Source organism: Microcaecilia unicolor, chromosome 1 (assembly GCF_901765095.1).
Source record: "Microcaecilia unicolor chromosome 1, aMicUni1.1, whole genome shotgun sequence".
NCBI lineage: Eukaryota > Metazoa > Chordata > Amphibia > Gymnophiona > Siphonopidae > Microcaecilia > Microcaecilia unicolor.
The window spans coordinates 540,276,431-540,291,067 of NC_044031.1; the positions used below are offsets into that span (position 1 = coordinate 540,276,431).

Sequence of the window (14,637 nt, forward strand, 5' to 3'; positions counted from 1 at the left end):
CCGGTTTTTCCTCCGGCGCGGCAGCCTTTCCCGCCTTAGGAGCCCATCCCCCGCTGGCCGCCCTCCTGGTCGTGACCGGCCACGCGGCTCGGTCGGCTCCTTCTTGGGCCGCCCTCGAGATGGGAGACGTTAACAGCTTGGTCGCCCTTGAATCGGGCGACAGTAAGAAGTCGGCGAAATTAAAACGCCCTTCTTCCCGCGTGGCTCCTTCTCAGAGTTCCGTGCCGGACGCCATTTTGGACGCACAACACGCCTCTCCCCCGCTACTGGGAGCGCAGATGGAGGACGCCTCTAGGGCCGCGGCACAGGCTGCAGAGATGCACAGACTGGGGGGTTTCTCCCCTGAGTTCATTTTGCTGCTGCATCAGGCCTTTCTTATGCAGAACACTGCCCCTGCCCACCTCTCTGATCGGGGTGATGAGGCCTCTATGCTTAAGCGCCCTCGGGTGGATCTTCCACCCTCGGGGGACTCGGTCTCCTCTGATGTGGATGACGGCAGCGTGTCTGAGTTCTCCCAGAGATCCTTAGCGGAATCGATGGAAGAGACTGATCCTCGCTCGGATGGAGCGGACGACCCCTCTGCAGTGCGGCTTTTTCGCTCAGAGGATTTGCCCAACCTGCTTGTGCAGGCCATGAACATTTTGAAGATTGCCTATCCGGAGGAAGGCTCTCTCTCAGCCTCTACTGGCTCCGCCATTATGCTGGGGACGAAGCACTATATTGCACTAAATGAAAAATTAGATATAATAGGCATCTCTGAGACCTGGTGGAAGGAGGAGAACCAGTGGGACACTGTCATATCAGGGTACAAATTATATCATAGTGATAGGATGGATCAAATTGGTGGAGGGGTAGCAATGTATATTAAGGAAAGCCTTGAATCAAATAGATTGAAAATTCAGCAGGAAACAAAACACTTCTTGGAATCACTATGGATTGAAGAAATTCCATGTGTAAAGGGGAAAAGGTTAGTGATAGGAGTGTACTACCGTCCGCCTGGCCAGGATGAACAGACAGATGCAGAAATGTTAAAGGAAATTAGGGATGCAAACAAACAGGGCAACACAATAATGGTGATTTCAATTATCCCGATATTGACTGGGTAAATGTAACATCAGGGTATGCTAGGGAGGTACAATTCCTTGACGAAATCAAGGACTGCTTTATGGAGCAGCTGGTACAGGAGCTGACAAGAGAAGGAAAAATTCTAGACCTAGTCCTTAGTGGAGCGCATGATCTGGTGCAGGAGGTAATGGTGCTGGGGCCGCTTGATAACAGTACATAATGCCATACTGGGAAAAGACCAAGGGTCCATCGAGCCCAGCATCCTGTCCACGACAGCAGCCAATCCAGGCCAAGGGCACCTGGCAAGCTTCCCAACATACAAACATTCTATACATGTTATTCCCGGAATTGTGGATTTTTCCCAAGTCCATTTAGTAGCGGTTTATGGACTTGTCCTTTAGGAAACCGTCCAACCCCTTTTTAAACTCTGCTAAGCTAACTGCCTTCGCCACTTTCTCCGGCAACGAATTCCAGAGTTTAATTGTACGTTGGGTGAAGAAAAATTTTCTCCGATTTGTTTTAAATTTACTACACTGTAGTTTCATCGCATGCCCCCTAGTCCTAGTATTTTTGGAAAGCTTGAACAGATGCTTCACATCCACCTGTTCCACTCCACTCATTATTTTATATACCTCTATCATGTCTCCCCTCAGCCGTCTCTTCTCCAAGCTGAATAGCCCTAACCTCCTTAATCTTTCTTCATAGGGAAGTCGTCCCATCTCCGCTATCATTTTAGTCGCCCTTCGCTGCACCTTTTCCAATTCTACTATATCTTTCTTGATGCGGCGACCAGAACTGAACACAATACTCAAGGTGTGGTCGCACCATGGAGCGATACAACTGCATTATAACATCCTCACACCTGTTTTCCATACCTTTCCTAATAATACCCAACATTCTATTCGCTTTCCTAGCCGCAGCAGCACACTGAGCAGAAGGTTTCAGTGTATTATCGACGACGACACCCAGATCCCTTTCTTGGTCCGTAACTCCTAACGTGGAACCTTGCATGACGTAGCTATAATTTGGGTTCTTTTTTCCCACATGCATCACCTTGCACTTGCTCACATTAAACGTCATCTGCCATTTAGCCGCCCAGTCTCCCAGTCTCGTAAGGTCCTCTTGTAATTTTTCACAATCCTGTCGCAATTTAACAACTTTGAATAACTTTGTGTCATCAGCAAATTTAATTACCTCGCTAGTTACTCCCATCTCTAAATCATTTATAAATATATTAAAAAGCAGCGGTCCTAGCACAGACCCCTGAGGAACCCCACTAACTACCCTTCTCCATTGTTAATACTGCCCATTTAACCCCACACTCTGTTTCCTATCCTTCAACCAGTTTTTAATCCACAATAGGACATTTCCTCCTATCCCATGACCATCCAATTTCCCCTGTAGCCTTTCATGAGGTACCTTGTCAAACGCCTTTTGAAAATCCAGATACACAATATCAACCGGTTCCCCTTTGTCCACATGTTTGTTTACTCCTTCAAAGAATTGAAGTAAATTGGTCAGGCAAGATTTCCCCACACAAAAGCCGTGCTGACTTGGTCTCAGTAATTCTTGTCCTCGGATGTGCTCTGTAATTTTGTTTTTAATAATAGCCTCTACCATTTTCCCCGGCACCGACGTCAGACTCACCGGTCTGTAATTTCCCGGATCTCCCCTGGAGCCTTTTTAAAAAATGGGCGTTACATTGGCCACCCTCCAATCTTCCGGTACCACGCTCGATTTTAAGGACAAGTCGCATATCACTAGCAGTAGCTCCACAAGCTCATTTTTCAGTTCTATCAGTACTCTAGGATGAATACCATCCAGTCCAGGAGATTTGCTACTCTTCAGTTTGCTGAACTGCCCCATTACATCCTCCAGGTTTACCGTGAAGTCAGTAAGTTTCTCCGACTCGTCCGCTTGAAATACCATTTCCGACACCGGTATCCCACCCAAATCTTCCTCGGTGAAGACCGAAGCAAAGAATTCATTGAGTCTCTCTGCTACGTCTTTGTCTTCCTTGATCGCCCCTTTTACCCCTCGGTCATCCAGCGGCCCAACAGATTCTTTTGCCGGCTTCCTGCTTTTAATATACCGAAAAAAATTTTTACTATGTTTTTTTGCCTCCAATGCTATCTTTTTTTCGTAATCCCTCTTGGCCTTCTTTATCTGCGCCTTGCATTTGTTTTGACACTCCTTATGCTGCTGCTTGTTATTTTCAGACTGTTCCTTCTTCCATTTTCTGAAGGCGTTTCTTTTAGCCCTAATAGCTTCCTTCACCTCACTTTTCAACCAGGCCGGCTGTCTTTTGGACTTCCGTCTTTCTTTTCTAATTCGCGGAATATGTATGGCCTGGGCCTCCAGGATGGTATTTTTGAACAGCATCCAAAAATAATGTGATGGGATTTAATATTAGCTTTGAAGTAAGTATACATAGAAAATCAAATACGTTAGCATTTAACTTTTAAAAAGCAGACTATGATAAAATGAGAAGAACGGTGAAAAAAAACTTAGAGGAGCGGCTGTGAGGGTCAAAAATTTACATCAGGATTGGATGCTGTTCAATAACACCATCCTGGAAGCCCAGGCCAAATATATTCCGCATATTAAAAAAGGAGGATGGAAGACCAAACGACAGCCGGCATGTTTAAAAAGTGAGGTGAAGGAAGCTATTAGAGCTAAAAGAAAATAATTCAGAAAATGGAAGAAGGAACCGACTGAAAATAATAAGAAACATCATAAGGAATGTCAAGTCTCATCCCAATTTCTTCATGAATGGGACATCAGATGCAGAACCATACTAGACAACTTAGCTCCACTTCAAACCAGAACCTCACACAGAAAAAACTCAATCCCATGGTTTAATGAAGAATTGAAAGAATTAAAAACACAAGTCCGAAGAGTAGAACGAGCATGGAATAAGAAAAAAGACGACTCTGCACTCAACGACTGGAAACAACTACAAAGAAAATACAAATACACCATCAAACAAACTAAAAGATCATACTATAAAACTAAAATCGGACCAGACTACAAGGATACACATAAACTCTTCCAACTCGTAAACAAACTATTAAATACCACACCGGTCACCTCTAACATAGACACCCCATCAGCACACAAGCTTGCAAACTACTTCAAAGAGAAAATTATAAAGCTATGACTCATGATACCTATCAACACTACTGATTATGTGTAAACCTCCTTGAGTGCTTAGGTCCAATACCTGGGGAACATCCAGCAAGACCGATCATGGACCAACTTTGATACACTCTCGATCAATAACATCTCCCAATCGCTTGGAAGATACGCCAAGTCAAAATGCAAATTAGACATCTGCCGTACTAACCTTATAAGATCTGCCCCTCAACAATTCAAAACAGACCTCACGAGGCACCTGAACTACATGCTACAAAATGGTCTCTTCCCAAAGGATAAAGTACTACTACTACTACTATTATTTAACATTTCTAGAGCGCTACAAAGTGTACGCAGCGCTGTACAAACACAGAAGAAAGACAGTCCCTGCTCAAAGAGCTTACAATTTAATAGACAAAAAGTAAAGCATTTAAATTTAAAATATTTAAGCAGTCAAGCACAAGAGAACAGTCACAGAAGGACAGAAGATGTTGAAGGGTGGTCAGTGTGATTAGGTGTAACTCTGGTTGGAGTAGTGGGAGAAGGTGATAGAAGAATAGAAATGGGTGAGGTAAAGTAATGAGTGGGTTGATAGGGAGGTTATATAAGACATATAAAGGAAACATTCTACTCACGCCTTTACCTAAAGACGCAAAGAAAAGTACAAATGACTTAACCAACTATCGTCCAGTAGCATCTATCCCTCTGATAACCAAACTGATGGAGGGCGTAGTGACGAAACAGCTCACTAACTACCTAAATAAATACTCAATTCTTCATGAGTCTCAATCAGGATTTCGGTCAAACCACAGCACTGAAACAGTACTAGTGACTTTAATGAATAAATTTAAACAAACGATTGCAACTGGCAACAACATACTTCTCTTTCAATTCGACATGTCCAGTGCCTTCGACATGGTCAACCATGGAATATTACTCCATATCCTAGAGTACTTTGGAGTTGGAGGGAATGTTAACTGGTTTAGAGGATTCCTGACCACAAGATCATACCAAGTAACAGCCAACACGACCACATCAGCCCCATGGACACCCGAATGTGGAGTCTCCCAAGGATCCCCCCTCTCACCAACCCTCTTCAACCTAATGATGATACCCTTAGCCAAGCTACTAGCCAATCAAAACCTCAATCCTTATATTTATGCTGATGATGTCACAATCTACATCCCGTTCAAACATGATCTAAAGGAAATCACCAATGAAATCAACCAAAGCTTCCAAATCATGCACTCCTGGGCGGATGCATTTCAGCTAAAACTTAATGCAGAAAAAACACAATGTCTTATGCTCACCTCACAACATAATACAAGTAAGTTCACCACTATAACCATATCAAACTATTCCCTTCCCGTCTCAAACACTGAAAATTCTTGGAGTTACCATTGATCGAAATCTCACACTCGAAAACCACGTGAAGAATATAACTAAGAAGATGTTCTACTCCATGTGGAAACACAAGAGTAAAACCTTTCTTCCCAAGATCCATTTTTCGCAACCTGGTACAGTCAATGGAACTAAGTCACCTAGACTACTGCAACTCACTCTACGCTGGCTGCAAAGGACATATTGTCAAGAAACTTCAAACAGCCCAGAATACTGCAGCCAGACTTATATTTGGAAAAACAAAATATGAAAGTGCAAAACCCCTAAGAGAGAAACTACACTGGCTCCCACTGAAAGAACGTATCGCATTCAAGATCTGCACGATTGTTCATAAAATCACTTACGGAGATGCCCCGGCCTACATGCTAGACCTAGTGGACCTGCCTCCCAGAAATGCTAAAAGATCTGCCCGCACATTTCTTAATCTGCACTTCCCCAGCTGTAAAGGATTAAAATACAGACTAACACATGCGTCCAGCTTTTCCTACATGAGCACACAGCTGTGGAATGCCCTACCAACTAACTTGAAAATAATTAACGAAATAACTAACTTTCGCAAATCTCTGAAAACCTATCTCTTCAACAAGGCCTACCACGAGAATCCTTAGCTTAATTATAATACTCCAACACTCCACCCTTATTCGGAAAGTCTTCTTTCTATAACTGTCGCTTAGTTCCATTATGTCAGCCTTAATCTTTTTGTAACACCAATTGTATCTTTTACCCTGGAATGGCACCGCCATAACAGGTCTTTGTATGGCACATTGAGCCTGCAAATAGGTGGGAAAATGTGGGATACACCAACGTCGAGGAATCGGACCTAGCTCCAAAAATCCTTTCGCGTTGAGCCTGTCTGGCTAACTGGATCCATTTCTTCATGCAAAGATGAAGGACACAGTCAACAGGGCTATGGTCAGGCCCTAAACACTGAAGACACCAAGAATGGGTGTTCTTTCCAGAGATGATCCAATTGCAGCAGTTACAGCACTTAACCCTACCAGGAACTTTCGTGGACATGGAAGGGAAAACTTCTGCAGCCAAATCAAATGAGCTACGGTGCCAAAAAAGGGGCAAGGCACTAGCAAAAAAAACCATGAGAAAATGCGGTCTAAGTCAAGGCCTAAAAACAGCCCAGTGATGCGGGAAAAATAAAGGAAACTTGGAAGGGGAATAAAAAAATACTAAAACAGTAAGGGAAAAAGGAACCCAAACACAGGAACGCCAAAAATATCACCAAAAACGAAGCCAAAAGGCACTCAAAAGCTGTTCAGACCGAGTGATGTGAAGAGCGGGATAAAAAGTCGACCAGGCGGGAAGGCATTCACACACTTTCAGTGGAGTGTGCCTCGCACGCCACAAAAGCTCTGTTGAAGTTTGTTAAAAGCTCTGAACTGAGCCATGTGGGATCATCTTACCCAAATGTGAGAATTATGGCCTGCTTGTCCTTGGAAATTTTTGGATGTATAATTTTTCTACATCTAAAATCATCTGTTCACACCATCCTCCCCAAGAATTTTTTTTGAACAAAAATAGTACTCGTTCGGCTGGTTCCACCACTGATGCCTGTTTTAGAGTCAGGTTATTGTGTTGTTATAAGTCTTTGGCTTCATATGTACTACACAGGAATGCATGACTTGTTGTTGTGTTTTTTTTTGAGCCACATAAGATAAACCTTTACTTCAGGTGAAAATAAATTTGTTGATTAATTTCTCCTGCTTCTTGTTTTCTAGAAAACTTTCTGTGAGTTCATAAATATTGAAATGTCATTCCATGCAAAAGCATTAGAGATATACACTTCTGCCTACCAACATATAGATAACATTGATGAGGAGGAAGATATACAGGTAAGAGACGTGGAGGGGCATTTTCGATATGACGTCCTAAGTCCAGCTTTGGACGTTTTGCAAAAAATGTCCAAAATCTGAATAGGAAAGAAGGTAATTTTCAAAAAAGAAAAACACCTTTTTTTATTAAATTTTTTAATACTGTTTTGAACAAGGTTTTGTGATTTGGACATTTTGTTTTTTGGTCCATTTTCAAACAAAAAACGTCCAAGTGCAAAACGCACAAAATCAAGCTATTGGGATGTAGGAGGAGCCAGCATTTTAAGTAGACTTGTCCTCAGAAATCCCAGGAAAGTAATAGGGCACCCTAGGGGGCACTGCAGTGGACTTTATAAAATGCTGTTAGGTACATATCTCACCATTGCTCCCTTATCTTGTCTGCTGAGCCCACCCAAAACCCACTACCTCCAGCTGCACACCACTACCATAGCCTTTACTGGTGAAGGAGACACCTGTATGTGGGTACAGTGGATTTCTGGTGCATTTTGGAGGGCTCACAGTTTCCTCCACAAGTGTAACAGGTAGGGAGAGGTATGGGCCTGGGTCCACCTGTCTGCAGTGCACTGCACCCACCACTAGGATACTCTAGGATGCTAGCTAGGCTTCCTGAATGCTGTTCTAATGGACCTGAGTATAATATCTGAGGCTGGCATAGAGGCTGGAAAGTAATGTTTTAAATCACATTTTTGCGGGTGGAAGGGATTTAGTGAGCACTGGGGGCCCTCATTCCCTCATCTGGTCATTTAGGGCACATTTTTGTGCCTTATTTGTTATAAAAACAGGTTTAACTCAAAACGTCTTAGTTTTAGTCCTGGACGGTTTTGTTTCCTTCCATTATGGCTGAAAAATGTCCAAGTGTTAGGAATGCTCAGATCCAGCCCTTAACACGCCCCGACACGCTCCCTTGTGATTTGAACGCGGTTCTGATGGACTTCATAGAAAAACATCTAAAAATTGGTTTTGAAAATACCAATTTGGATGTTTTTGTGAGAAAAACCTCCAAATGCAGATTTATACCACTTTTTGGACTTTTTTCTCTTTTGAAAATGAGCTTCACTGTTATTTAAGCAGTAAGGTAGTGTTGGAGAGAAGGATTCAGCTATGCAAATAACATGTAAGATACTAAATAGTTTCATTCAGTGACATGGTACTATGAGGTCCATTTTCAGCCTCATGATTGCTACATACAGTTAAATAACTTATACCTTTAACTTTATGCAGATGTTCAGCATCCTGTCCAAGCAGGATCACTGAAAATACATATATTTAAGATTATATGTGTTATCCCTTTAATGTTATACCTACTATTTGTGCAGTCTGACTTGGGTTTGGTAGTTACTAAACTGTGGTAAAATATCACATTTTACTGTAGCAAATTTTACCCAAGTAACTACTTCAGTACCACAGGTTAGTAACTTCAGTTATCTCCCGAGGACCTTTTAAATGAGTGCGCTGCTTGGTTGATTTTACTGACTACCCAGCTAACTCAATCCAGACTTGCCAAGTCACATTGGCCCCCCTACTCCAGCTCACATGCTGACGTGCCCTCCTTTCACACACCGAGGCTCATTTTCAAAGTACATAGACTTACAAAGTTACATATGTTACTATGGAAATTTGAAAGTCTATGTGCTTTGAAAATGAGCACCATGTTCCCTACACCTGTGGTTCAGTATCTCATTCTTTCTGTTCCCTGCCCTTTCCTCCCTTCTACACCGTTCTGCAGTCCAGCATCTGTCCCTCTCCATCCCCCTCATGCTCTCCAAACTTGCTGTAGGTCACCGGCAATGGAAATGTTGGAACCAGGCTATCTCTGGCCATCTGGAGCCTTCCCGCTGCCATGTCCCGCCTGGCCGTAGGCAGGAAGTTGCAGCAGAAGATGTGGGACACACCACAGGGAAGGTTCTAGATGTGGAGTGTGGAGGTGGTTTCTATGTACGCAGCCTGGTGAGCGACAACGGCAGAGGTGAGCACAGCCTTAACCTTCATAAAGTGTACTTAGACCTCTTCATTAAAACAGAGAAAACATTCAACGGGTCCTCGTGTCAGAGACTTTACAGTGGAGATAGGAATTGTGGAGCGGGGATGGGAAACAGGCAGCAATCTGTGATGAATATAGTACTGAAAGAGTCAACGATCTGAACTACTTCTTTGTATCTTTATTGTCATGGATTTGATATACTGCTATTCTGTAGTACTTTCATTTTATTCTATGTAGTTACTTTCTCTGTCCTTAGTGGGTTCAAAATCTTATTGTTTTTTGTACCTGAGACAATGGAGGAGACCAGAGTCACAAGGAGCTACGGTGGGAATCGAACCCTGTTCACCAGGTTCTCGGCCCACTGCTTGGTCAGGTCCTTCTGTGTTCCTGTTCTTCTAACCTTGACTCTCACAAAGACTCTGTGTGTCTTTGTAGTGAACACTTTCTTTCTCTGTGTCTGTGGAGCCCCGCTCACAGCATGTGGTTCTCTTAATCTGGTTTTCCTAGTCAGCAAGGTTTGTGTTTAACAAGTAGGGAAAGGATGCATAGACGTTTTTTCCTTTAGTGTTTTCCAGCATATGTTTGTAGAAGGATTGGGATGTGGACGTGTTTGTTGTGTCAGGGGATGAGTTTGGCTGTTTGGGGGTGTGAGAGGAACACATATGTAGGGGAGTGGTTGGAGTTATTAGGTGGAAGACTGCATCCACGTAGGTGGGTGAATGATGTGTTGCCACACTGTGTAATAGATTATTTGGCTTTTGTTCCCAAATTACCAAGGTAATCTTGCAAAGATGGACCATATGGAAGGGCTAAAACTACACATAGGTCAATTGGCTTAAATAGCATAAGAACAGCCATACTTGGTCAGACCAATGGCCAGTCTAGCCCAGTATCCTGCTTCCAACATTATTCAATCCAGGTCACAAGTACATGCAAAATCCCAATTAGTAGCAACATTCCATGCTACCAATCCCAGGGCAAGCAATGGCATCACCCATATCCATCTCGACAACAAACTATAGACTTGTCCTCCAGGAACTTGTCCAAACCTTTTTTTAAACCCATCCTTCAGGAACTTGTCCAAACCTTTTTTTAAAACCCAGATACACTAACTGCTGTTACCACATCATCCAGCAATGAGTTCCAGAATTTAAATATTCTTTGAGTGAAAAAAATACTTCTGTTTGTTTTGAAAATATTTCCATGTGATTTCATTGAGTGTCCCCTGGTCTTTGTACTTTTTGAAAGAGTGAAAAATTGATTCACTCTTACCTGTTCTACGTCACTCAAGATTTTGTAGACCTCAATCATATCTCCCCCTCAGCTGTCTCTTTTTCCAAGCTGAAGAGGCCTAACCTGTTTAGGAGTGGAGGAGTGGCCTAGTGGTTAGGGTGGTGGACTTTGGTCCTGGGGAACTGAGGAACTAAGTTCGATTCCCGGCCCAGGCAGCTCCTTGTGACTTTGGGCAAGTCACTTAACCCTCCATTGCCTGCCGCATTGAGCCTGCCATGAGTGGGAAAAAGTGCGGGGTACAAATAAAAAAATATATATATATGGAAGGAGTTCCATCCCCTTTATCATTTTGGTTGCTCTTCTTTGAACCTTTTCTAATTCCACTATATCTTTTTTGACATACAGTGGCCAGAATTGAATGCAATACTCTTGGTCTTATTTTGCATCCCTTTACTAATAATTTCTTGCATCCTGTTTGCTTTTTCTTGAGTGCTGACTCCTAAAGTGGACCCCAGCATCAGGTTTATTTATTTATTGCATTTGTATCCCACATTTTCCCACCTCTTTGCAGGCTCAATGTGGCTTACAATGTGTCATTGTTAGTAGATTAGGAGATAACAGTTATTGTTACATAAAAGTAGGTTTTACATTATTCTTCCCAATGTGCATCATTTTGCATTTGTTCACATTAAATTTTATCTGCCATTTAGCTGCCCAGTCTTCCAGTTTCATAAGGGCTTCCTGAAATTTTTCACAATCCGCATATGTTTTGACAACTATGAATATTTTTGTGTCCTCTGCAAATTTAATCACCTCACTCGTTATTCTGATTTCCAGATCATTTATTAATATGTTAAATAGCACCAATCCCAATATAGATCTCTGCAGCACTCCACTATTCACCTCCTCCATTGAGAAAGATAGCCATTTGTTTTCTGTCCAATAACCAATTCCTAATCCATAGGAGGACATTGCCTCCTATCTCATGATTTTTTAATTTTCTCAGGAGTCTCTCTTGAGGAACTTTGTCAAAACCTTCTGATCTAGATCCACTATATCAACTGACTCATGGCTCATCTTTATCCATATGTTTATTCATACCTTCAAAGAAATGAAGCAAATTGGTGAGGCAAGACTTCCCTTGGCTGAAACCTGCTGATTTCTGTCCCATTTAACCATGTTTGTCAATGTGTTCCGTAATTTTATTCTTTATAATAGTTTCTACTATTTTACTTGGCACCAACATCAGGTTTACTAGTCTGTAATTTCCCAGATCACCCTTGGAACCCTTTTTAAAAATTGGCATTACATTGGCCACCCTCCAATCTTCAGGTACTACGGACAAATTTAATGACAGGTTATAGATCAGTAATTTCATGTTTGAGTTCTTTCAGTACCCTGGGGTGTAAGCCCATCCTTTCCAGGTGATTTATCACTCTTTAACTTGGCTGGCGACATGCTGATTATTGGCAGATAGCTGGTTATATTATGAAAGAGAACCAGCTATTTCCTGCTGAATATTGCTGGATAGCCAGTTAAGTGCCATTTAACAACCCAGAAGCTGCTACTGGCTCGGTAAATTGTTTTAATTATTGGGTGGCAAGTGTCTAGCGGTAGTTGCAGTGTATTTGCACAGATTGGGAGTGTATGTGTTTCCCTATCTGGTCGATTGGCTGGTCAAGAGCACATCACAGGACGGCGCAACAGTTAATGCGCCCAACTATTCAAGTGTTAGAGTTACTAGGGTGTGTCATAAACTACCCCAAGTCCCTGCTTCTTCCGGTCCAGTGACTGGAGTACATAGCCCTCAGGCTTTTCTCCTACAAGAGGGAGCAGAGACCTTAACAGCACTGGCCTCGCAGGTCTGAAGCAACAAATAGGGCACAGCTCGGCAAATATTGAAATTAATGGGCCACATGACCTCAACAGTGCATTTCACTCCCATGGCACACCCATTTGAGAGCGGTCCAGTGGAACCTAGATTCCCAGTGGTCTCAGGTGGTCCTGGAATGCCCTCCTGAGCCAGGTGGTAGAGAAAAAAACTGTGGCGGAATTCAAAAAAGGCATGTGATGAACACAGAGGATCTCTAATTAGAAAATGAATGACATAAAAAGCAAAACTTATAGAGTTGCATATGTGTTGCGTGTCAAGTGGTTCTTAGATGGCAACTCTGGCTGTATCAATTAAGGCTGGTGCTGGGCTGGCTTGTACTGTCTGAGACCCACATATAGCAATCCGGTTGTAGGATGGGCTGGAGAAAGCTTCGACGGAAACTCCAGTAATTTGGAACGTGAGGACAGTGCCAGACAGACTTTTACGGTCTGTGTTCTGCAGATGAGAAGATGGAGTTGGATAGGCTGGAGTGGTCTTTCTTTATCTACAACATTAGCAAAATTCGCCCCTTCCTTTCTGAATACGCTACCAGAACCCTTATCCAAACCCTTGTCACTTCTCGCTTGGATTATTGCAATTTGCTTCTCACTGGTCTTCCACTCAGCCATCTCTCTCATCTCTAGTCTGTCCAAAATTCTGCAGCACGACTTATTTTCCGCCAAAATCGTTATACCCACACTAGCCCACTCCTCAAGTCACTTCACTGGCTCCCTGTCCGCTTCCGCATACAGTTCAAACTTCTCTTATTGACCTTTAAATGCATCCATTCTGCAGCCCCCCATTACTTCTCCATTCTCATCTCTCCCTACATTCCTCCCCATGAACTCCGCTTACTGGACAAATCTCTCATGTCGTCCCCCTTCTCCTCCACTGCTAACTCCAGACTTTGCTCCTTTTCCCTTGCGGCACCTTACGCCTGGAATAGTCTTCCTGAGCCTGTACATCTAGATCCATCTCTACCTGTTTTCAAATCTATGCTGAAAACCCACCTTTTCACCACTGTTATTGGCTCCTAGCCACTACTCAATTGCCCTCCCCTTGTTCCTTCTCACCCAGTACTTCCCTCGCCCTTAATTGTCTTGTCTGTCTGTATTTTTAGATTGTAAGCTCTATTGAGCAGGGACTGTCTCTCTGTGTCAGGTGTTCAGCGCTGCGTGCGTCTGGTAGCGCTATACAAATAATAATAATAGTGGGAACATAAGTACAAAGCCGGGCAGACTTCTATGGTCTATGTCCCAGAAACACCAAAGAAAGACCATGAACAAGCTTGTCCTATCTGTCTTCAGCTATCTACTTTAAAACAAGAGCTCTGTAAAGTAATGCAAGAATTAGATGCAATTAAAGCAACTTATAGGACTGTGCAGAATCATAACTTCTCACCACTGCCTCAAAGAATAAAACCACATAAGAACAGATGGTTTACAGTAGGCTCAGGCAGACTTCGTCATGTGACACAAAAGCATCCACCAGCACAAGTGTTGCCACTACAAAATTCTTTTGCTCCACTACAGCATTGCGATGTTCCTGAAAATAAAACTGAGGCAGAACAAAAACCAAGGAAGGTGGAACAAAAAGATAAGAAGGTACCCAAAGAGAAAAGACACCCCCAAATCACTAAAACCAAAACACATACTAGGAAATGTAGATGGAAAGCGATGACCACAAATGCTCATAGTCTAAGCAATAAAATTCATGACCTTCAAGCCCTGATGTTGGAGGCAGACTTGGACATAGTTGCAGTCACAGAGACATGGCTCAATGGTTTCCATGAATGGGATGTAAACATACCAGGCTATAATCTTTTTAGGAAGGACAGAGAGGGGCATAAAGGTGGAGGAGTAGCTCTGTATGTGAGAAATGATATCGCAGCGACTGAAATAGGAAACTGGGGAAAGGAAGAAGCGATATGGATCACCTTAAAAAGAGAGGATGCAACCTCTGTCCATGTGAGCGTTGTCTACAGACCCCCGACACAATTGGAGGAACTAGATAAAGATCTGATCGCTGATATTCATAAGTTGGCGAAGAAAAGAGAGGTGCTGTTGTTGGGAGATTTTAATCTGCCAGATGTAGATTGGAAGGTT

General features: G+C 42.9%; 1 protein-coding gene across 1 annotated transcript in view; it reads left to right on the top strand.

The window, feature by feature from the left end:
- Positions 1–14,637, top strand: part of FAM92A (family with sequence similarity 92 member A) — a 242,114-nt gene that overhangs the window by 163,144 nt on the left and 64,333 nt on the right. The window contains exon 7 of the mRNA XM_030216481.1: positions 7,332–7,445. Coding sequence (XP_030072341.1) covers positions 7,332–7,445 — 114 coding nt within the window. The remainder of the gene's footprint in view (positions 1–7,331; positions 7,446–14,637) is intronic.